The 23432-nt window shown below is 39.8% G+C and overlaps 1 protein-coding gene across 1 annotated transcript in view; it reads right to left on the reverse strand.

Annotated features, from left to right (window-relative positions):
- ITGA8 (integrin subunit alpha 8) overlaps positions 1 to 23432 on the reverse strand; it is a 173555-nt gene that overhangs the window by 68259 nt on the left and 81864 nt on the right. Inside the window, exons 16-21 of the mRNA XM_038392475.2 lie at positions 22268 to 22323; positions 21671 to 21825; positions 19765 to 19902; positions 19066 to 19133; positions 17470 to 17617; positions 6810 to 6902 (exon numbers count right to left, since the gene is read on the reverse strand). Coding sequence (XP_038248403.1) covers positions 6810 to 6902; positions 17470 to 17617; positions 19066 to 19133; positions 19765 to 19902; positions 21671 to 21825; positions 22268 to 22323 — 658 coding nt within the window. The remainder of the gene's footprint in view (positions 1 to 6809; positions 6903 to 17469; positions 17618 to 19065; positions 19134 to 19764; positions 19903 to 21670; positions 21826 to 22267; positions 22324 to 23432) is intronic.

Here is a 23432-nt window from a genome sequence, read left to right on the forward strand (position 1 = left end):
GTATCTAATGGCCAGTGTATGGTGAATTTTTATTAGTGTTAATGTAACAGAGATCCAATGAAGCGGAGATATAGTTTCCCTCTGATCTAACGGAGCAGACATGCACTGCAGTTTTGATGATCTATTAGACCTCTATCAGCCTGGGCTTAATCCCTTATTTAATACTGAAACAGCACTCCTACTGTAAAATACTAATGAGCTGCAGATGTTGCCTCTGTGTGGTCATATGTCTTTTCTATGTCTGAGAGTTGACTCTACTAACAATAATGAAGCAATAGTGCTCATATATGCCACTGGTGAATCTCCAGAGGCCATTGGAGTGGCCAGTATGTTGCTGGATTTCTAGCAGTAAGTTTATCTTTATTGGCACAATATTAACATGATTTTCATTTTCATGTTCCAAGTGAAGTTTATTAGTTTTGTCAGGACTATATTATAATGAACCAAATCAGATTCTCGACGGTCGTCTCTTAAGGCTCCATTCTATCATTATTATGTCATCCAGGATTATGCTAGGAGACAGTTGACTGCTCCTCAATTGCTGCCTACATACAACCCACATTACTCTTATTTTTGAAAAGTGTATTTTAGTGTATACAAAAGGTACAACATTGGCAACCATGGCAACTGAGATCTCTGTATACCAATACAACAGGCAAACTTCCCTACTTTACCACATCTTCTCCTTCTTTTGTGTGGCAACTTCAAAAGCAACATTAAAGGTTGACATCCAAGTTTTGTCATCAATGATATGGCTTCTGGTAACATGGACTGAACCAAGGCTGTCCTTCCAGAGAAGTATTTTAGAGGGCAATTGTTCACTAGGTATTCCATGGTTTGGATGTCTTCTCCACATTCATATATTGGATCGTCCTTCATTTTCCATTTGTGTAGTAGGCAATGCGAGTGTGTGGTTCTGGTGTGGTTCACTGTGATCCATATCTTATGTGCCATGGTGAAACTAGGTGCTTGGTCTGGATCCATGAGCAGGTCTTGATTCTTGACCCTGCTATTTTCTCAAATTCTCCACCCATTGTCTTTTGGCAACAGTCCTGAGGTTTTGAGACCTTTGTTTGTCATAGTGTTCCTGGACTTATGGTGGGATGTCGAATGGGGGTGGAGGGCTGGAGATTTTCACAGATGGAGAAGCCTGGGTTCACTATCACCTGCTCATATTGTTGATGCTTCTCTTTTGGAGGGATGGTGATAAGACATGCATGAGAACAGGAAGTTAGACAGTCGGAGTTGACTTCCGCACTCCTGTACAATTCTCATAGTTAAATCACACATTGACAAGTTTCATATTTATGGTACCTGCCCGTACTGCATGCAGTATTCAGCTGCTGAGAAGACAAGGGCCAAGGTAGCTGTGTGCAAGGTATGAGGATCTGCTCCGCAACTAGCCCCCACTAGTTTGTGGACTGTATTGTTCCTAGCATTTTATCTTGGCAGCAGTCTTCATCAGATGGTGGTGGTACGTGAAGCTTCGATCCAGAACCACCCTGAGATATTTTGGGAAATACTCGTAACTGAGTTTGGTACCACAGAAGGTGACAGTCAAGCACTTCTTTGCATGGTGCCTGCTCAGGTGGGACATAAAAACATAAGAACAGCCACTCTGGGTCAGAACAATGGCCCATCTAGCCCAGAATCCTGTCTTCCAACAGTGTCTAATGTCAGTGTCTTCCAACAGTGTCCAATGCTTCAGAGGGAATGAACAGAACAGGTAATCATCAAGTGATCCATCCCCTATCGCCCATTCCCAGCTTCTGGCAAACAAAGGCTAGGAACACTTAAGAGTATGGTTTTGCACCCCTGCTCACTCTGGCTAATAGCCATTGATGGACCCATCTTCCATGAACTTATCAAGTTCTTTTTTGAATCCTGTTATAGTCTTGGTCTTCACAACATCCTCTGGCAAAGAGTTCTATAGGTTGACTGTGCGTTGTGTGAAGAAATATTTCCTTTTGTTTATTTTAAATCTTCTGTCTATTAATTTGATTTGGTGCTCCTTAGTTCTTGTGTTATGAGAAAAATTAAATAACATTTCCTTATTTACTTTCTCTACACCAGTCATGATTTTATAGACCTTTATCATATCCCCTCCTTTTAGCTGCCTTTTTTCCAAATTTCCAGTCTTATTAATCTTTCCTCGCATGGAAGCTGTTCCATACTCCTAATCATTTTTGTTGCCCTTTTCTGTACCTTTCCAATTCCAATATATATTTTTTGAGATGGGGCAGGCAGATCTGCACATAGTATTCAAGATGTGGGCATACCATGGATTTATATTGAGGCAATATGATATTTTCTGTCTTATTACCTGATCACAGGTGCTTTGTCCTGGCCTAAATCCTCTTTAGAGATGTAGTACTCAAAAACAGATATAACTGTCTGGTGTAGCATCCTTTCCAAGAGCTTGTATGTTACACATAGTAATGACATCAGCTGGTGGTTTTTCGGAGTGTGGCTGCATTCCCTGGTCTCAGGATGGCAATGACGTTTGCCTGTTTCCATTCCTTGGGTGTTTGGCCAACGGCATGCATGTTGAGAAATAACTATCTGAGCCAGTCGTGGCCATGTTAACGTACATTTTTCAGAAATTCTGGGAAGATGCTCTCTAGGCCTGCAGCCTTGCCAAGTTCGGTGAGTGTTATGGCCTTGTTCACTTCTTCTCTAGCAAATGGCTTTGATAGATTCGTTGTTGCTGGGCAATCGGATAGGGAACGATAAAGCGCTTTCCCATGTTAAGTGTGCCTTATCCCTAATTCGTTTCCAATCTCCATTCAATCTTTGACCTCTCTTGCTGAGATTACTTCATTAAAAACTCCAACATTATTGGCAGACACCTTCCATTAATATGTAGAATAAAACTTATTGAGGCCATGGAACAGTCATCAGAAATGGTAATGACTTGGGAAGTACTTCAATCTTTAAGACTCTCAATCTGATACCTTTCAGTGTACTAGACAAGCAATTCAATTAAAAAATATTTAGACTCAATTTCTGCTTCTTGTCCTGTGCTTTAGTGCTGGTATATTTACTGTGGAGTGGCAGCATGAAGTTATAGTCAACATTCTGGGCCACGCTTTGTGGTTTTTCCTGTTTTTTAATATTGTGAAAAGGTTAAGTACATTTCATGTATAGTAAATTATTTCAAAGTCATTGATTTGACAAAAGCCAGAGACCCTGTAATCCTGCTCCTAATAATGTATTCTGAAGATGGGAAACTGCAGACCATTCTACGTTTTACTGCAGTAGTAGTATTCCACAGGGTACGTCACTAAACCCTGCCACACAAACGTGCTAGCCTTTCCAAACAAGTTGGTCTTAAATTGCTGCAGAATTGTAGGCTCCAGGTATTGAAGAGTCACTGTGGTGTCTCTGTAGTTAAGGGTTTAAGAATGTTTGATTATGATCTCATCCTCCACAACATCTACAAAAAATCCCTTTATGACTGAATATTTTAAAAACAACTGATCTCTTGCCAGAGCAAAAGTGTTTTACAAAGTTGGAGGTGGATCAGAGCAGCTGTTTATGAGTTATGTGATTTGAAGAAATGACTGGTATTTTACTGTTGGAGATGTGCTAACTTGGTTTGCCATCACACAGCTTAAAAACTGTCTGGTACATGAACTCCAGTCCTTTGGCCTTCACTAGGCCCCCATGAGATCTAGTTCCAGAGTTAAAGTTAGTATTCAAAGCTTACATGGTATTTCCAGACTTGTTGACGACTGGATTTTTTAAAATTACAGTCTTCATATACCTTGAATTTCAAATTCTTGGTTCTTTTCTTATAAATAAGGCTTCTGATTTTAGTTGTTTTTTTTAAATCAATAAGTAGTGATAAAATACCCCCAATACAATAAATAAGTTGGTGTTTATCCAATAAGCACCAGAAAAACACTATAAATGCTTACATGTACCTAAGAGTTTGTCTACAAAGAACACTAATGCAGACTACAGAGTGTGATTTCTAACATGCCTAAATATGTTGTGCATCAGTTGGGCTGTGCAGACTCTTCTAGTGCACAGCAGGGAATACTTCAAAGAGATCACCGTTGTACATACTGTAATGGGTAATGTAATGTACGTATGTGCGTTACTCATCACAGGTGTCAGGCTTAGTAACAGAAAACTCAAAACTTTCTAGCCCTCTTTTCCAGGCTCAGTTAATCGGGCTCCAGAATCCCTATAGCTCTTCCTTCCAGGCTCACAGTTCTTTTCAGTCCTCATTGCCTGTCAAAATACTGGGTGATAGTAGGCAGGACTAGTGGCAGGAGCTTGGGGTTCAAGGAAGCCAGGTGTCAGAACCAGTATCAGAGTCAAGAGTCAAGCTGAGGGTGAGAGCTGGAGGCAGAATCAGGAAATGGGCCAACGGTCAATACCAGGTATTGGGGTCCATGTTGGGATTCCAGGGGTCAGTCAGGAGTCAGAATCCATGTCAGAGTCAAGGTCAAGAATGGAAATTCAGGAACAGGGAAGCTGGGCAGTTGCTGCTGCTGCAGCTGCTAGCTGGGGACCCAATTGTTGCCTGAACAATTCCTGGTATATTTTGTGGGTTTATTTAGAGACAAGGAGCCAATCAGGGATCACTAAGGCCACTGTCGGTCAGGTCACTCAAGGCAGAGCTTCCTGTGGCATTGAACCTCTGAGGATTGTGGGTCACTGGGAGTGCGCACGTTACAGCTGCCACTGGGTGGCAGTGTGGGGATGGTAATTGCCTGGTAGTCCTGCAAGCCTGGGTTCAAGTCTTGTCAACCCTTACATAGCCAGAGCTTCTCACACTGCTAGCTCCTACTCCCTGCATGTTTCTCAGATAAAGCTCATCCCTCAATAGGGTCTTTGCAGATTTCTCTCCCAGGCCTTCTGCCCGGGAGCTCTAGCGAGTTGTCAGCTGCCTTCTTTCAAGAAACATCCCTCCCCAAACTCTCTGATTAACTTCAGGCTGCCTTTATCTTCCCCAGCAGGCCTAGCTTCTAACCAGATGTTTCCATCACAAAACCTATGGAACCATTTGCTACACTTGGGACGGGGCCTAAACCTGGCAAAAGTGCAGCTGAGTCCCAAACACATTAAAGGGCCAGCTCAGACTGTGACAGTTCTTCCTCTAACCTCTTTATTTGTCGGCATTTAGGCTGTGAATTTCTCAGAGCAGGGACGGGCCCATCTTGAATATTTGAAAATCATCGAACAGAGCTAACAGGGTGGGATCTACTATGAAAATAATCCATGAAGAAACATTTGCTTGATATCATGTCGGAATAACTGTGTCAAGACAGCAACCTAAAAAATTCCCGTCTAGAGAGTTTAAGAGAGAAATACCAATTATTGCTAGTTGTTGCTACCCAGTATATTGGGTAGCTTAGATTATGAAGTAGCTTGTAAAGCTCCTGCACTAATATTAGGGTATCCAGCTAAACTCCTACCAATTTAAAATGTGAGCAATGCTAATTTCCAATTAAAAGCTATTATTTTAAATGTTTACAATTCATTCACACAGGAGTTGTCTTGCTCAGTTTTACTAGCATGGCATATTATGTAACTATAAAAAAGCTTGGATTAAATTACATTTTTGATATTTAAATAGTCATGGCATTACCCCTTTGAATTATGATTGTATGGGGATACTCACCTAACCATAATTCAAAGGGGTAATACTATGATCATTTAACTAAATATCAAAAATGTAATTAAACCCAAGCTTTTTATAGTTATGTAATCAATGGGAGAGGATTCTTGTGGGAGGAAACTGTCAGGTTCTGCTGCTGGAGTTTTTCCTGAACTGTTTTGTCAAGAGACAGAAGGAGAGGACGTCCCCTGTGGAATGAGCAGCATTTCTGCTCCCAAGCCACAAAGATACCCAAACCTAATCCAGATCCAAACACCACCTCTTCAGCCCATCTTTAATCACTGTAGCCAGAATACTTGCCAAAAAAGTGCCATGGTGATTTATGCTGCAATTCACTTGATTGTCTCAAATTTTTCTCACAGACACTTGTTCATAAAAATGCAGCACAACCTGCCAGTTGACAAATTCTCTGTTTCACTCAGGAGAAACCCAAAATAGGCAGATTAGGAGACAAATGTGAATTATAATTTTCTGTGATGCCAGAACGAATGCATTTCTTATAGAGCATTCTTATAGAGTATGAATAACAGATTAGACTACAGCAAACACATTGTTCAGCAATAGAATGGTTAAAATAGAGCCTTGCATTATGTTAGCCAGCTCTATACTCGACTGTAGCCAGTGCGATTGTGAACACAGAGATTCATCATTTATTTTTAAAAAGCAGAATTTCTTTACCTTAGAAAATATTTGTGAGGATACTAATTATGAGTCAAACCTCATTTGCGCTGGTGTAAATTGGATTCAACCAAAAGAATTACACTGGTGTCAGTGAGTTCAGAATTGGGCCCAATAGGATTTCACTTACAGTATAGAACAATAAAATATCCTTTACTGAAGTCACATTAAAAGGAGCAAATGAACACATCCAACACTATGAATAAGGATTCCCACCCTGGTGAAATGCTGGTGACACTAATGGAATGAATCCCAATTTACACTGGTGTAAGTGAGAGCAGAAACAGGCCAAAAGTCATGAATGTTTTCAAGCATCAGATTATTAGTCTTAAGGCAGTATAGTACTATATTTTATTACATCAATAATTTCCTGTCCAGATAAAGAATTTGTTTTAGCTGCTGCTTATTGGGATGCATTCTGCTCATTGAGAAGATTTCCATTAGCTTCTCTTAAAATTCAATTAGATAAAATCAGCAAATGCATCTGGTTGTCTCTTACATTTGTTCCAGCCACCATGGGATTTCCAAGGTCGCAAACGACCATTCTAGTTTCATTTTCCATCTTGTAATCACAGCTCAATACACGTAGTGCCTGTAACAAAAGAACACCAATATGGAGGTCAAAGGTCTGAGCAAAGTGTATAATGTTGAGAAAATTATGCCTTTTTGCTTATGAAATTTCTTTTGATGTCAAACCCCTGTGTGCATCTCTACATGGAAACTTAATTGGTTACTGTTGGCCAGTGAAGGGAGTCTGACACCAAAAAGAAACAAATGGGAAACTAGCCAGTATTTTGAGAGAAAGAGACCATTTCATTTCTTCCCAACTCTCAGTCTTGTAGCCTATCGTCTAGCCTGTGCTTTCAGCATTCCCTGGGGCACTTCTGAGAACAACTTTGAAGATATGTTCTCATCTTCCTCTAGCAAAGATATGTTCACGTTTTCTCTAGAGAAGTCAATGTAAAGTTTGTTCTGATGCTTCCCCCTCCACTTCCCCTGCAGCTCACACTTCTCATATCATCTGTGTACAAAGTATAAAATCCTATATACAAAGTGTTAAGTGGAGAGGAAGCAGCAGTTGTAAGACGGTTGAAGTTAAGAGACACAGACTAGAAAACAAAGTAAGATCAGTCTTTTCTGTTTTCCTCTTTGGCATCTTTAATAAGAGAAACAAACTCAGAAGTAACAACAGAAGTCACTGATTTTCTAAAAATCAGGATGCATTTGGAATTGTTGTTGTAGGTCTCTCCCACCTAATTTTGTTTAATTTTAAAGTCCCACAGATTAGGTAATACATGACAGGTCATTCTTTATATAAGAAAGAGCTGTGAGAACTCCAGGACACAGCCTGCAAGTTCACCTCATGCTCTTACTGGTTGGTGAAGGACAGTGTGGACCTGCTGAGCTAGTGAGTTAGTTGAGATTGGCAAGGATGATAAATGTCCTAAATGAAGCAACTGTGAAGTCCCTGCCCATGAATCCATCTCTTGATACTGTCAATATTGCTGTTGGGGAATGTCCAACTTCCCTTTGTAGGAAGGAAAAAAAAGGTGAGTTTTACTGTATGTCCAGATAACCATTCCAGCCTCTTGTAAAGGCAAGGAATGGGTACTGGAGGCATAGGCCCTCGAGGGAGAATGCCCTGCCAGCAGCCCCTTCCCTCTTAAACCAAGGGCTGCTATATTGTGCACGTTGGACTTGTATTGGGAATGGCAGCTCTGACTCTTTGATGGCCACCTTAGGAACATTGTGTGGAGAATGGAGGGGAGGAATGGATCCAATGATCCCTTTGGCAGCGGAAGATAAAGAGAAAAATAATGAGTCAAGCTAAATTGTATCAAGATGTTTCATCTCACCTTCATTGGCTTTGCCTAGGGTTCTCTCTCAAGAGGATACAGTATCAGACCATCCTGGCCTTTGCTTCATACTGATTAATGAAGGTCATTGGTTAATACATTTTCAAGCATCCACAATCTAATAAAGGACAAGTCCCCCAGTTTTGCATGAATCACTCAAACCTGGTATGAAGGATGAGGGGCAGATGTGAATGGACTTATGAATACCGAATGTGACTGGCTCAGGAAATAATGACCTTGTACACATGACAGGGCTGTTAGGAAGATAACACAAGGGTCCAGGTTTCAGAGTAGCAGCCGTGTTAGTCTGTATTCGCAAAAAGAAAAGGAGTACTTGTGGCACCTTAGAGACTAACAAATTTATTAGAGCATAAGCTTTCGTGAGCTACAGCTCACTTCATCGGATGCATTTGGTGGAAAAAACAGAGGAGAGATTTATATACACACACACAGAGAACATGAAACAATGGGTTTATCATACACACTGTAAGGAGAGTGATCACTTAAGATAAGCCATCACCAGCAGCAGGGGGGGGGGAAGGAGGAAAACCTTTCATGGTGACAAGCAAGGTAGGCTAATTCCAGCAGTTAACAAGAATATCAGAGGAACAGTGGGGGGTGGGGTGGGAGGGAGAAATACCATGGGGAAATAGTTTTACTTTGTGTAATGACTCATCCATTCCCAGTCTCTATTCAAGCCTAAGTTAATTGTATCCAGTTTGCAAATTAATTCCAATTCAGCAGTCTCTCGTTGGAGTCTGTTTTTGAAGCTTTTTTGTTGAAGTATAGCCACTCTTAGGTCTGTGATCGAGTGACCAGAGAGATTGAAGTGTTCTCCAACTGGTTTTTGAATGTTATAATTCTTGACGTCTGATTTGTGTCCATTCATTCTTTTACGTAGAGACTGTCCAGTTTGGCCAATGTACATGGCAGAGGGGCATTGCTGGCACATGATGGCATATATCACATTGGTAGATGCGCAGGTGAACAAGCCTCTGATAGTGTGGCTGATGTGATTAGGCCCTATGATGGTATCCCCTGAATAGATATGTGGACAGAGTTGGCAACGGGCTTTGTTGCAAGGATAGGTTCCTGGGTTAGTGGTTCTGTTGTGTGGTGTGTGGTTGCTGGTGAGTATTTGCTTCAGATTGGGGGGCTGTCTGTAAGCAAGGACTGGTCTATCTCCCAAGATCTGAGAGAGCAATGGCTCGTCCTTCAGGATAGGTTGTAGATCCTTGATGATGCGTTGGAGAGGTTTTAGTTGGGGGCTGAAGGTGATGGCTAGTGGCGTTCTGTTGTTTTCTTTGTTGGGCCTGTCCTGTAGTAGGTGACTTCTGGGTACTCTTCTGGCTCTGTCAATCTGTTTCTTCACTTCAGCAGGTGGGTATTGTAGTTGTAGGAATGCATGATAGAGATCTTGTAGGTGTTTGTCTCTGTCTGAGGGGTTGGAGCAAATGCGGTTATATCGTAGCGCTTGGCTGTAGACAATGGATCGAGTGGTATGATCTGGATGAAAGCTAGAGGCATGTAGGTAGGAATAGCGGTCAGTAGGTTTCCGATATAGGGTGGTGTTTATGTGACCATCGCTTATTAGCACCGTAGTGTCCAGTAAGTGGATCTCTTGTGTGGACTGGTCCAGGCTGAGGTTGATGGTGGGATGGAAATTGTTGAAATCAGATTGACAGAGCCAGAAGAGTACCCAGAAGTCACCTACTACAGGACAGGCCCAACAAAGAAAACAACAGAACGCCACTAGCCATCACCTTCAGCCCCCAACTAAAACCTCTCCAACGCATCATCAAGGATCTACAACCTATCCTGAAGGACGAGCCATTGCTCTCTCAGATCTTGGGAGACAGACCAGTCCTTGCTTACAGACAGCCCCCCAATCTGAAGCAAATACTCACCAGCAACCACACACCACACAACAGAACCACTAACCCAGGAACCTATCCTTGCAACAAAGCCCGTTGCCAACTCTGTCCACATATCTATTCAGGGGATACCATCATAGGGCCTAATCACATCAGCCACACTATCAGAGGCTCGTTCACCTGCGCATCTACCAATGTGATATATGCCATCATGTGCCAGCAATGCCCCTCTGCCGTGTACATTGGCCAAACTGGACAGTCTCTACGTAAAAGAATGAATGGACACAAATCAGACGTCAAGAATTATAACATTCAAAAACCAGTTGGAGAACACTTCAATCTCTCTGGTCACTCGATCACAGACCTAAGAGTGGCTATACTTCAACAAAAAAGCTTCAAAAACAGACTCCAACGAGAGACTGCTGAATTGGAATTAATTTGCAAACTGGATACAATTAACTTAGGCTTGAATAGAGACTGGGAATGGATGAGTCATTACACAAAGTAAAACTATTTCCCCATGGTATTTCTCCCTCCCACCCCACCCCCCACTGTTCCTCTGATATTCTTGTTAACTGCTGGAATTAGCCTACCTTGCTTGTCACCATGAAAGGTTTTCCTCCTTCCCCCCCCCTGCTGCTGGTGATGGCTTATCTTAAGTGATCACTCTCCTTACAGTGTGTATGATAAACCCATTGTTTCATGTTCTCTGTGTGTGTGTATATAAATCTCTCCTCTGTTTTTTCCACCAAATGCATCCGATGAAGTGAGCTGTAGCTCACGAAAGCTTATGCTCTAATAAATTTGTTAGTCTCTAAGGTGCCACAAGTACTCCTTTTCTTTTTACAAGGGTCCAGGTAAAACACCTAATGATAAACTGGTTAGGATGTTACGAAACAATAGCTGGGCTTTTAGGCATGAAGATACTCCTTCCCTTTAGTCCAAAAGTTACACAACTTTTACAAGTTACACAACTACAAGGCTGGGAATAGACAGATCAAAAGAACTTAAAACAGTTAAAGTCAGTATCAAGAGGATGAGGGAGGCAGTTGTCAATGAGATGTTCACAGAAGAACAGGCTGATTGAGAGACACAGGGATGAGCCCCCTAAGGAGGGGGTCTGATGCAGCTGGGCCTTCCTGGGGATGGTAAGCCTTAGAGAGCATAGACATGCATAGAGACCGCTGTAGTGTTAAATTTCTTTTTCTTTCATGCTTTGCTATGCTATGCTATTAAATAACACTTTGTTTGGTCGCTGTATTAACTACTGGTTAGAGCTCCCAAAGGGAAGACTTGCAGGTTCTGAGCCCAGTTGACCTGCTGAGAAATCATGGACGGTACACAGAAGGTCGTAGCCTGAGATCTAGTCTAAGAGTGGGAGACTTATGGGATTCCAACCCAGGACAGGTGAAGGCATGAATTCTGGTACCTTAAAGAATTGCACTCAGAGAACAGGGAGGAGTCAAAAGTATAGCTACCTCTGTAATGAAGACATCTGGTTGCAAATCCTATCTATTTACTCAATACTTTGGGGGAAGGAAGTGGGATAAGGGCTGGTATTCTCTGATTTGCCTTTAATAACTTATCAGGTGGTTAATTTCTGCTGTGAGGTAATTTAACCTGTTAAATCTTTTCATGATTTTAAAGGATTTGCCAAGGGTGCTTGGAGCTAAGAATAGGCACTCACACTGTGGATAAGCTAACAATTGCAGTTAAATGTGTGTAGGAATCTAAGTGCATAAATTCAACTCAATCCTTCTCTTGTGCAAATTTAGTTTCAGATGTTACATAAATGTCCAAGCATCAGTACTATATAGTTTAAGATTGTTATATAAAAGTTGTACCATCCACCAGCACAAAGTATACCAACCCCTTTGTGACTTCCTCTTGCCAAAAGAGTCTAAGCAAATAGGTGGGTTTTGGAACTAAATTTCAGAGATTCATGCAAAATCAGTGGCCTGATCCTTTATTAGACTGTAAGTGGCTGATGGTGCAGCATTTATGTAAAAGACAATGTCAAAGCTAATTTGTGCAATATAGGGATGGGACAAAGGGTCAGTCTGTGATAGGATGTCCAAAATGTGAAATTATCTTTGGTAATACTTTTCTTTTCTTTTTCAGAGATCACCTCTTAGAGGTAGTTACAGCAAAGTTAGAGGTAGAAAAGCAAAATTAGAAGTGGCAGCAGGAGGATAACAAGAAAAAGGAGAGAGATTTACGCATCCAGCATTGCCAGTTCCATTGGTTTCACATGTAACTGAGCAACATTGTAGATTCAGCCACAGAACCCTTTTACTAGCCGTGTGCAGCAATTTATATTTTTATAGTAGCACGTGGCCCTTTTGGCAGTCTTGAACAGCCGCTAAACTCCACCAATTAACACTTGTACTCCCAGGGCACATTTTAACTGGAAAATGACTGGATGCTTTAACTAATCCAGTGCCTACAAATGCACTAAGAACAAACGGACTGTCTTGGCTGTCTCAGCAGTGAACTACTAATTGGTAACAGGATAGTTAATGGACCCAGACTACTGAAAAAAAATGCCCCCCCCCGCCCCCTTTAAAAAGTTATTTAACCATCTTTCACAATAATGTTGTATTTTCCCAGACAATGTAGATGGACATGCTTTTCAATTGACTGAGTGCCAACAGGTGGATTATTGCTATTCAAACATTAGAAGACCTGATTTCTATACCAAGAGGTTTACAATCTAGTTCCAATTAAATCATATCTCATCTAGCTAGCAACCTTGTACCCATTTCACTAACAAGATTTTACAAGTGAGCCAAAAAAGCTTTATTTTTTTGTTAAGTGTATCACTCTCCCGCCCACAAAAGCATAGTGCTAATAGCACTGGCTATTTGTGTGAGAAGCCATGTGAGACCATCTCCATACATTGCAGCCAAGGCTCTCATTTTGACTGCAATGCCTCTGCTGTTCCCAGCCAGAGCAGAGACAGTGAGCTGTGCCAAATTGTTTAATGTCTTTGTCATGTGGACAAACACCTAGCAGGGGCTAGGAAAACACTTAATTTACAAAAAGAAAAGGAGTACTTGTGGCACCTTAGATGCATAAGCTCACGTAAGCTTTCGTGAGCTTATGCTCACATAAATTTGTTAGTCTCTAAGGTGCCACAAGTACTCCTTTTCTTTTTGCGAATACAGACTAACACGGCTGCTGCTCTGAAACTTCATTTACATTCACTTATCACTTTATGAGGATTTGGACTCCAGTCTCCTGCAGAGTGGAAAGGCAAGAGCCTGTGTTTATTGTGCCATCCAAGATCAGTGTGATAAGCTTTTCAGGGCAGGGACTGTCTTTTTTTTTTTTTTTTCTGTTTGTGCAATGCCTAGCACAATGGGGTCATGGTCCATAATTGGGGCTCCCAGATGCTACCACAATCTAAATTACTGCTACTAATAATAGGGTTGATCATACTGTATTTCATTAACCAACTGGCAACTTAAGGAAGAATCAATATATGCAATGGGTCAAGAAAATAAATGGTATCTTTTGACTTTTACACCTAAAGATTAAGAAGGGCATCAATCTGCAGCTGGGGAATGAGGGCCTGATTCTCCACTGGGTTGCACTTTGATAGTCATGTATACCAGTGCAAAGAACTACCATTCTGATCTGGCTACACAAAGTACAAGGTGATGGAAAATAAGAGCCTGAGGTAGCAACACAATAACAATACAGACATAGCACACTCAATGGTGCCTCGTATGTAGTGGAATTGGAACAGTTTATCAATTGTGGGCCCTGTAAAGTAATATTATTGTTTTATCATTTTCCCTGAGTACCTAAAGTTTATAGACTAGCCAAAGGAATCTTTCTACAGACATATCAGACAGGTTACATTCAAGGGATATCTTTCAGTTAAGCCAGAGTAACTACAGAACAAATTGGAGTAATATCACACTGTCATTGCTCTGGGTTTATGCCGGAGTAACTGAGAGAAGAATTTGAGCCTAAAACTCTCCTGTGTTCTCCTTTTTCTTCTTTTTTCTTTTTCTGGATCCAAAGTGTGTATAAATAAGTTCATGAGGGATACATTTGGTCCACTTGTTTTATCAAACTGAACTATATCCAGCTGTTACAGTGGGATTGGTTTCAAGGAGCATATTATCTCTTCCCTGTTACAGGAAGGCCAGTTATATAGGGACAATACTGATTATAGACATGGAGAGGGCCACTGTCTTTGATACAGTGAAGCGCCACTGAGGAACCTTGGGTGCAGAGGGCTAATGGCATGATGGTAACTGGTGCCATCACAAATCTAAAGGACTGTGCCGACATTACTGTGGGACTTCTGATTATTTGTATTACAGCATTGCCCAGAGTTCCAATCAGAATCAAGGCTTCATTGTGCTAGGTGTGGTACAAACACTTCTGGAGACATAGGGGGAAATCCTAACCCTGCTGAAGCCAATGGTAAAACCCCCATTAACTTCAATGGGCCCAGGATTTCACCCAGGGTTACAAACCAAGAGACTTGGGTGTCACATTGCAAGTTGTTTTGATAAAGCCAAATATGCTGAAAGTTAGCCCTGTGCAAGGCAAGCCAGAGGCCTATCACCATGTTAAGATGCTTAAACTCTATTCATGAATGGAATTAACTGTAAGCACTCTTTTATACTTTCAGCATTTATATTAGATCAGCCTTTAAATATATGAACCTAATGCACCTGAAAGTAAGGCCATTTTGGGAATAAGATGATAAAAATGGTTGTAAATACTTCTCTTTTTGCAAACTTCCTCTTTCTATAATGACAGAGAGGTAGAGCGCAATGAGAATGTAGAGGAAAGGGTGTAAAGGAACGTTAGGGATTTACAGGATGCATGTTTTAATCCATTCATTTTTTCATTTCAATTTGTTTTTTTAAATGACAGAGATAGTGTATTCGTCTTTGTCAGGACTTCAAAAGCTTTGAACAACTGTGGTAGCACAGAAAAGCAATTGAAGATAGAGAACAACAGTCCATTTCTTATTAAATACTACATGCATATTTTAGAACATGGGTAAATAGTACAATATGAATTTCACTGTCACACAGACACTTTGGGTTGTGTTTTCTAGGTTTTTATTTGTATTAAACTCAAATCAAACTCTGTATAGAGTTGTATCAAACTCTGATAGAGTTGGAATAGTATACTTTTTTTTTTACAGTTCTAAAATCAATAGAAGTCATTGGTTAGCTTTCAGTACTATATGAAAAGTTTACAAAAACTAAATCTGCTATACAAAATGTAATGCTGCCTAAGAATTATGAACACACTGGGACTAATGTTCTGCTATTTTTAAAAAAGGACATAAATAGCAATCCCGCTGTCTGAATAAGGGCTGACAGTAGGAGATGTGAATGAAAGGTTAATCAGTCTGCTCTAGTGCACAGAACATGGGAGTGCAAATGTATGGAAAATTTAAGACAGCCTCATTAAGTCTGTATCAGCATTCAGAAGCAGAGCTGGTCAGGAAATGTATTTTACTTCCCACAACAACAACAAAAATCAAAGAAATTGAAAACTTTTGATCTAAAAAAATTCATTTTACAGTAGTTGAAAACAAACCATTTTGGGGAGCTAGGGGTTATTTTTTCGTAACAAAAACCTGAAAGATTTTGATAACATTTTGATAAAAAGGGCATTTTTCATCTAAAAATTTTAGGGGGAATTTTTTCCTCACCATTTCTAATCAGAAGACTCTCTCCTCTCCAGGACCCAATCCAAAGTCCACTGAAGTCAATGAAAAGATTCTGATTAACTTCAGTGTGCTTAGGAACAACCCTCCATCCCACAATGTCAGGAAGAATGGTCTATTGCGTCTTGAGATCAACAGAGTAAAATAACCCAGCCACATTATGAGCAATACAGCTTTTTTCCTGTACATCGGTCAACAAAGTTAGAGTTACTGTGAGAGAGCAGGAGAAGAAAAATACACTGAGAAGCAAGGAGTAAGGGAAACTTTTTAAGTGCACGTAAGGGGTGGCGTTCTCTTTAATTTCTAACAATATAATATTCAATAACATCTTCACTTTCCTTCTCATCAGTTCTTTTAACTGGGTTTATCCTATGGCAACTTTCAGTCCATCAGTAAAGTAGATTGACAGAAGAAGAACCAAGAAATACATTGTAGATTACTTTCAACTCAATTAACAACATTTCTCTCTAGAAAGGAAATTAACTCCCCTCCAATTCCCAGGGCCATTCTGTGTGTCACATTCCAAACGTTCAAAAAAAAAAAGTTGAGGTTGCAACAGCTTAAGAGATTTATGTGCAGATGAGGTGATATTATCTTACTGTCCAGCAGTGAATAAGTGAATCTGTTTAAAAAAAAAAACAAACGGTTGGGGCGGGCTTAAGTAATTACAGTACAGTTCAATTGGACAAGCTTCTTTAAATAGCCTCCGTCTAAACATGATCATATCTTATGATTTCATGCTTCTTGGCCTACATATAAGGCCTTGTCTATACTCACATCCACATGTAGGATACATGTAACTACATGCCACAGTGAAAAGCACGTTGTGCCCAGACCCTTTCCCTTCTGCCTCCCCCTGCCAGAGCCTCTCCCTGCTGCTGGAGACTTTCCTTGTGGTGGGGCAAGGCTCCAGCAGCTCCCTGCTGCAGGGAAAGGCTCCAGCTGTGGGGAGCTGCTGGAGCCTTTCCCCACTGCCTCCCCACTTCTGGAGCCTTTCCTTGTGCTGGGAGGCCGTGGGACACCACACTGTTTTTAGCAGCGTAGCCATGGAAGGCACTGTTTGGGCATGAAGAGAGCTATGAAGGGTACATACCCTAAGGTTCTAGCGTGTCTTTACTCCATTCGCCTTAAGAGCAAACATGCCAAACCTGCAAAAAAAACCGCAGTAATTGGGCATGTTTTTGGCTTAATTGGCTTGTGAGTTGCTTGTTAGTTTTTGGCTTGCAGCTTGTTGCTTTTTTTTTTTTAATCGGCTCCCGGCAAACAGGGGCAACGGGAGGCAAGCAGGGGCACAGCGGGCCTACCACAGTACCAGACTGCCCGCTGGAGGGATTTAGTCACATAGTGTGTTGGGATTCTGAGGGATTGGCTTGTTTTGGCCTTGTTTTGAAATGGGATTAGCTTGATTTTTGGCTTATTGTGAAAGTCAGGATGCTTATTTACCATGTGAAAGTTGGAAACTGTGCTTAGTAGTGCCTCACTGTCTTTATACCATGTTGTGTGCAGGGACACAAAGTGTATGGACCATACACACCATCGTAAGTGAAGACATAGCCTAAGATAAAACGACTAATCTGAATGTAAATACACTTTTTAAAAGATTTGTACTACTTTTCTGTTAAAGCCACCAATCTGTTATCTGACCCTAGCTAGAATACACAGGGTGCTTTAACTCTGTGCCAGTCTTTTTTCTTTTAACACAGAATACCCCAATATGATTACCTTGTGGTTTCGTTCAACACCTGTGTAATCTGCTTCAGGTGGGATCTTTATATGAAGCTCAGCTTCATAGGCTCCTTCCCCATCATTCCATGAGTTTATTATGAGCATGACACAATTTTCTTCTCCAATGATTAGTTGATCTTTATCTCTATAAAAGCATACATCTGATCATGAACTTTGAAAATAATAATTAATTGGATTATAAATATTCACAATTAATCAACCTGTTTTGTCCATTTGCTCTCCTAGTGTCTATACTCAAAAATGTAGCAATTTTCTAAAAAAACCTGCCTTTAAGTTCTATGCACAACCAGCTACTTGACATGCAATTTACAACACAAAAATAATCCCACGGAAGAACTCCACAAAAGATTTGCAAATTGTGAAAAAGGGAGTGTACTCTAGAACAGTGAGGAAGTGGTCCGGGCGAATGACTGTCCACAGTGGCACATGCAAAGTGAGTTACAACAGAATATGGAAAGCAAGTTGTGTTAAACTCCAAAGCTCTAATTGCACCCTACCTATACAGGAATAGCTGATCCCCATGGAATGAGAAAGGATTTCAGCCCCCAAAATCAGCACATCTCCTAGATCCACTGAGACTAGAGCTGGGCAAAATTTTTCAGACTAATATTTTATTCACCAGCAAATGCAGTTTCAGGTCAGCCAAAACTATTCATGAATTTTTCACAAATTTGTTAAATAGTTTCAGCCAAAAAAATTTAAAAAATCCTGAGCTAGATTCGCAAGGGGACTTATGTGTCATTCACAAAACAGAAGAGAAGGAGGTGGTGGAGTCCCCTTTTATAGCCTTTAGCTCACCTGGGAAGTCCTGGGTTTGAGTCTCCATTCTTCCTGAGTCAGAAGAGAGACTTTTGGCTTTTTGTTTCATCGAGAAAATAGAAAATTTTTCATTTAGGCTCAAACCAAACAATTTTAAAACTTTTTTTTTGTTTGGACAGTGAACCAAAAAAAGTGATTATTTGCACAGCCCTAGCCAAGACGCACATACTTCTAATCATGAACTTTGAAGACACACACTAGCTCCACACTGACATTTGCCTCCAATGGCCTTCTCCAGTTCCTTGACAGCACAACTCCAGACCCATTATACTGCCTATAATTCCTTGATGCCCCTAACCTATAACCTTTCCCCCATGTTTTTGACTTAATTATGACTTAATTTGACTAAATTATGACGTTGAGAATCAAGTGCCAAGCACAAAAACAAATAGGCCATAAAAACAAATAAAGTGAAAAGCAATAGCCATAGCAATTCATATTATCTACTGATATTCAGGGGTGGAAGCTGAGCTGTTTGGTTGTATGTTTCCCTATCATTGCTGAGTACAGTGAATGTTTGGGACAAATATATAGACAAAAATAGCCATATATAGGATTTATCTTTCTCTCTCCTTGGAAACCTGGTACTTGGCATCAGTAAGAAGGCATTGCTATAGCCAGCAACTGACCTGAGTTTCATATTTCATCTAGTAGTTAAGGGAGTTAGAAGTGTCTATATTTCTTTCTGAGCTGTTTTAATGACCACCTGTATTCTATTAGGCATAGCACAATTATTTTTTTGTTTAAACTTACGGTGTAGCTGAAAGTTTCAAATCAGGAATGCACATGTTGTCCTCTCCACAATCCACCAGAATGAAAGCCTATTCAAAACAAGTATCAATGGTATTAGAGTTTTTCCTTGAAAAAAATCAATTCACTTCCTTGTCTTGATTATTACCAGCAATGCCACAAATGAAGGGGTTATTTCTGCAAGCCTTTATGTACATGAGTAATCTCAATGACTATGTATGTAATGGTTTGTAAGATATGAATATATGAATCTTTCATATTTTTCCCCACTATAACTTGGGGCTTACATGTTCTCCAATGACAAGTTTCAGAGTAGCAGCCATGTTAGTCTGTATTCGCAAAAAGAAAAGGAGTACTTGTGGCACCTTAGAGACTAACACATTTATTTGAGCATAAGCTTTCGTGAGCTACGGCTCACTGCATCAGATGAAGTGAGCCGTAGCTCACGAAAGCTTATGCTCAAATAAATGTGTTAGTCTCTAAGGTGCCACAAGTACCCCTTTTCTTTATATTCTACAATGCAATCAAAACAATAGTTCGGGAAGAGTTTTAAAAGATGCATGGTATTCTATTCCCATTAAATACATATTTTGAATTAATTAAACTCTCGTTGCATAACTTCTGTGAACACGATACACTATTTTAAGAAAGATGTGACAGATAATGTTTATATATAGAACATATTGCATGCAAGGTCCATACCTGCTCCCTAACAGTGCTTTCCTGATAATAGTTCAGTACTGGTTTCACAGCTAGGTCATCTACAAAAGTGGATTCATCCAAGCTGTAATTCAAACTAACACTGATTGGAGATAATTTATCTCGAAATTCTGTTTCATCCTGTGAAAGGTAATCACATAATAAAAACAACACTTTAAAATGGCTGCAAAAGGCAAAGTGATAACGGCCATGAATTCAGGGATTTGTTTGTACTGAAGGAATAAAATAGTGATTCTTTGAAGAGGGTCTTTGCAGACATTTTCTGATTAGGTGGTATAGTTAGGAAAGCGAGGTTACTCACCTTTAACTAGTGGTCTCAGAACACATTGCCTCCACAGACCCACACTCTGGAAGTAGCTTGCTGAGCTGCGTAGACTCAGAACTTTTTCAAAGCAGTAGCCTAGAATGAGGCCGTATCTAAAACTCCCATCAGTTCTTGACCACCTGGCAGGAATGGAGGGAGGGCACGTGTGGATCTGTGGAGGCAATATTTTTGGTTTGTTCCATAACCAAGGATTTATACACATCAGCCTTGGTAAAAGTCCACCATCTTTATTGCCTATGCAGCTCCTTATATACTGCTAAAGCCCTTCTTATCCCCACGTCACCTTCCTCTGCCTTTCCAGGGTGGCCTTAATGCCTACCCAGACAATGCATTAAGCAATTCCAACTACAGGTGAGCAACAGTAATCTTTTCTCCTTCATAAATATACCTCCACAAAAGCTCCACTCTTGGAGACTGGAGAACAGTAGTCATCCTGGAGAAGAAGACAAAGACTAAATGACAGCTCTGCTAAACCATCTCTTGAGACCTGACAGCTATGTTGAACAAAGGTTTAAAGCAATACTCCAGTGGGCTCCATATATTTCTTAGCTACAGGGATTTGGTGGAAATATGCCCATGAGGCTCCTATGGGTCTTCCAAGGATTCTGCACAAAATGGATGCGGTGACTCTCTCAAATGATAACCCTCACTTCTTTTTCCTTCACCGAGGAAGTGGATTAAGCAGATAGATGCTTAATATTAGCTATTTAGGACTCCAGATCCATCATATAAGAAAAAAGAGGGGATCACTGTATGAAGGGAGGACAAGTCACCATTATCATTATTATTTTGCACTTATGTCCCACTTTTCCTTCATAGATCTCAAAGTGGTTTATAAAGGTGGGTAACCATTATTATCCTAGTTTCATAGCTGAAGAAACTGGGACACCAAGAGCTTAGCTGATTTGCCCAAGTCTTTCTGTTTTATAGTTATCTTCTAATGAGTTTCAGTGTTTTGTTCTCATGCACTAGATCATCAGTGTGTGGTGTGCAACTGTTTACATCCAAATAACTTTGTTTGTGAAAGTGTTTCTATTAACATTTCAAGATCTAATTATATTTATTTGACAAAACCTACATTTTAGCCATAAACTGCTAGACAGAGTCCCTTTGAAATAGATATTGAAAAGTGAATTATCATTAAATTTAATATTTTAATGCAGTTATCTTACCATAGATAGAATAAGTGATTTACACAGTATAAACATGCTTTAGGAAAAGGGAAAACTTAGGCAGAATTGCAGGAAAAATTTCCTGACATTAAAACATATGTGGCTGAGGACTATTCACCCATGGGAAGCCCCATTCCTTGAATGTAACTGGACAAAAGATTTGTATGGAATTATCTTTTATTGATAAGGAACGGACAAGATGACCTAATAGGTCTTTCTCACATTTAATTTTGTGATTATAGAATGTTCATGATAAGTGCTTTTTACTTTTTGATCATTCATATTTCTGAGATTAACAACATGACTGGCATTTTTCTATATTTTATTTTTTTATTCCTCCCATAATACTAAAACTATGAGATGACAGCCAAGAATATTGTAAACCACTTACTCGGAGATAAACAACAAAGTCCCGGCAATGGAGCTGTTTCTGTCTTTCTATCACAATGGGGAAGAAATGATGTGATTGATGGTAATCAAAGAAGAGGGTCCTTTTAACAGCTCCTTTCTGTTTCAATGAATCTAATTGCAATTCAGCTTGCAGTGCTAGAGAATGTAAGTATATGAAACTTTTAACATGGAAAAAAAAAGCATGAACAAAATTATAGCTAATGTCAATAAACTCTTTCCAGTAAAAATAAAAGCCTACATTTCAAAATGGGTTGCTAGATTACAGCACACACTAGGCATTGATCCAAAGTGCAGAATATGTATAATTTGAATTAATCTCTGTAACTTTATTTTCACAGTCAACATGTACTGTACACAATTTCTATTTCCTAAGATTCTTTCTTTTAAGAGCATTACAAAATAGTCAAGTTCTTGCTTTTATTTTGACAACTTGCTCAGTTTAAATAAACAAAACGAAAACAGACAGTATTTTCTTAATTTATAAAGGACCCAATGCTGTATTCTTTGAATGCAGTCAAAATATCCAACTTAAATCAATGAGCCTTAAATAATTCATAGGTACATAAAACTTTCTTACCTATCTTATCTGAAATACTTTGACCTTCAAAAGCCACACAGACTCTTACAGTAAAACTATAAAAAGCAACAAAGAAAAATAATTAACAGATAGAGCTTTGTACTAAGTCTCTGATTCCATTATTTCTCAGTCTGCCTTTCCCCACTTCTTAAAAGTTGTTACAGAGCGTTCACTGTCATGAACCAATTCAGCAATCTGTCTCACTAGCTCTGCATCAAGCAGCCTACACACAGTCCTTTAGTTTTTTACGATGGAATTAAAAAAAAGTATCTGTGCATATACACAGCTCACAAGCCTGTATTCCTTGCTTACCAAAAAAGCCAAAGGATGAAATCCTGATTCCACTGAAGTCAATGACTAAAACTCCCGTGTATTTCAGTGGAGCCAGGAATTCACCAAAATACTTAAGCAGAACTTTTTTAGTGCTCAAGAAATTAGAGGTTTCAGAGTAGCAGCCGTGTTAGTCTGTATTCGCAAAAAGAAAAGGAGTACCGGTGGCACCTTAGAGACGAAGTGAGCTGTAGCTCACGAAAGCTTATGCTCTAATAAATTTGTTAGTCTCTAAGGTGCCACCGGTACTCCTTTTCTTTTTTCAAGAAATTAGAGATCAGGCCAGAGAGTTTTCATTTCAATTTAAAACTTTGCTGGAGTTGACTATGAGATCAAGCCCTAAAATAAGTCACAAATTAATTTTTCAGGGTTTGTTATTTATTACATAAATGCATTGAAGCTGTATGTTAATAGCTTTATTTCTGGTGTGCGTTTTTCAAATCTCATGGCAAACTCTGTTCTCAACATAACGGCCAGCAACATCCATGCCATTAAAGATAAACATTGCACAAACTTCAACACATGGCCACCTAAGTTATACATTTAAAACTGCCCACTTTCTTTTCTCTACATGTCATGTTACTGATCCTTACTTATACTGGAAAATTAAAAGAGAAGACCTTCTCTAACGATAGAGATTGACCGCACTTTATTTTAACAAATTCTAATGCATGTATTTTCCTTAATAAACCCATTATTTTTGTCTAATCAACATATGTAAAGGTGAAACCATAAAATTTACAAAAAGAAAAGGAGGACATGTGGCACCTTAGAGACTAACAAATTTATTTGAACATAAGCTTTCATGAGCTACAGCTAACTTCATCGGATGCAT

The sequence above is a fragment of the Dermochelys coriacea genome, chromosome 2, assembly GCF_009764565.3.
Source record: "Dermochelys coriacea isolate rDerCor1 chromosome 2, rDerCor1.pri.v4, whole genome shotgun sequence".
NCBI classification, from domain to species: Eukaryota; Metazoa; Chordata; order Testudines; family Dermochelyidae; genus Dermochelys; species Dermochelys coriacea.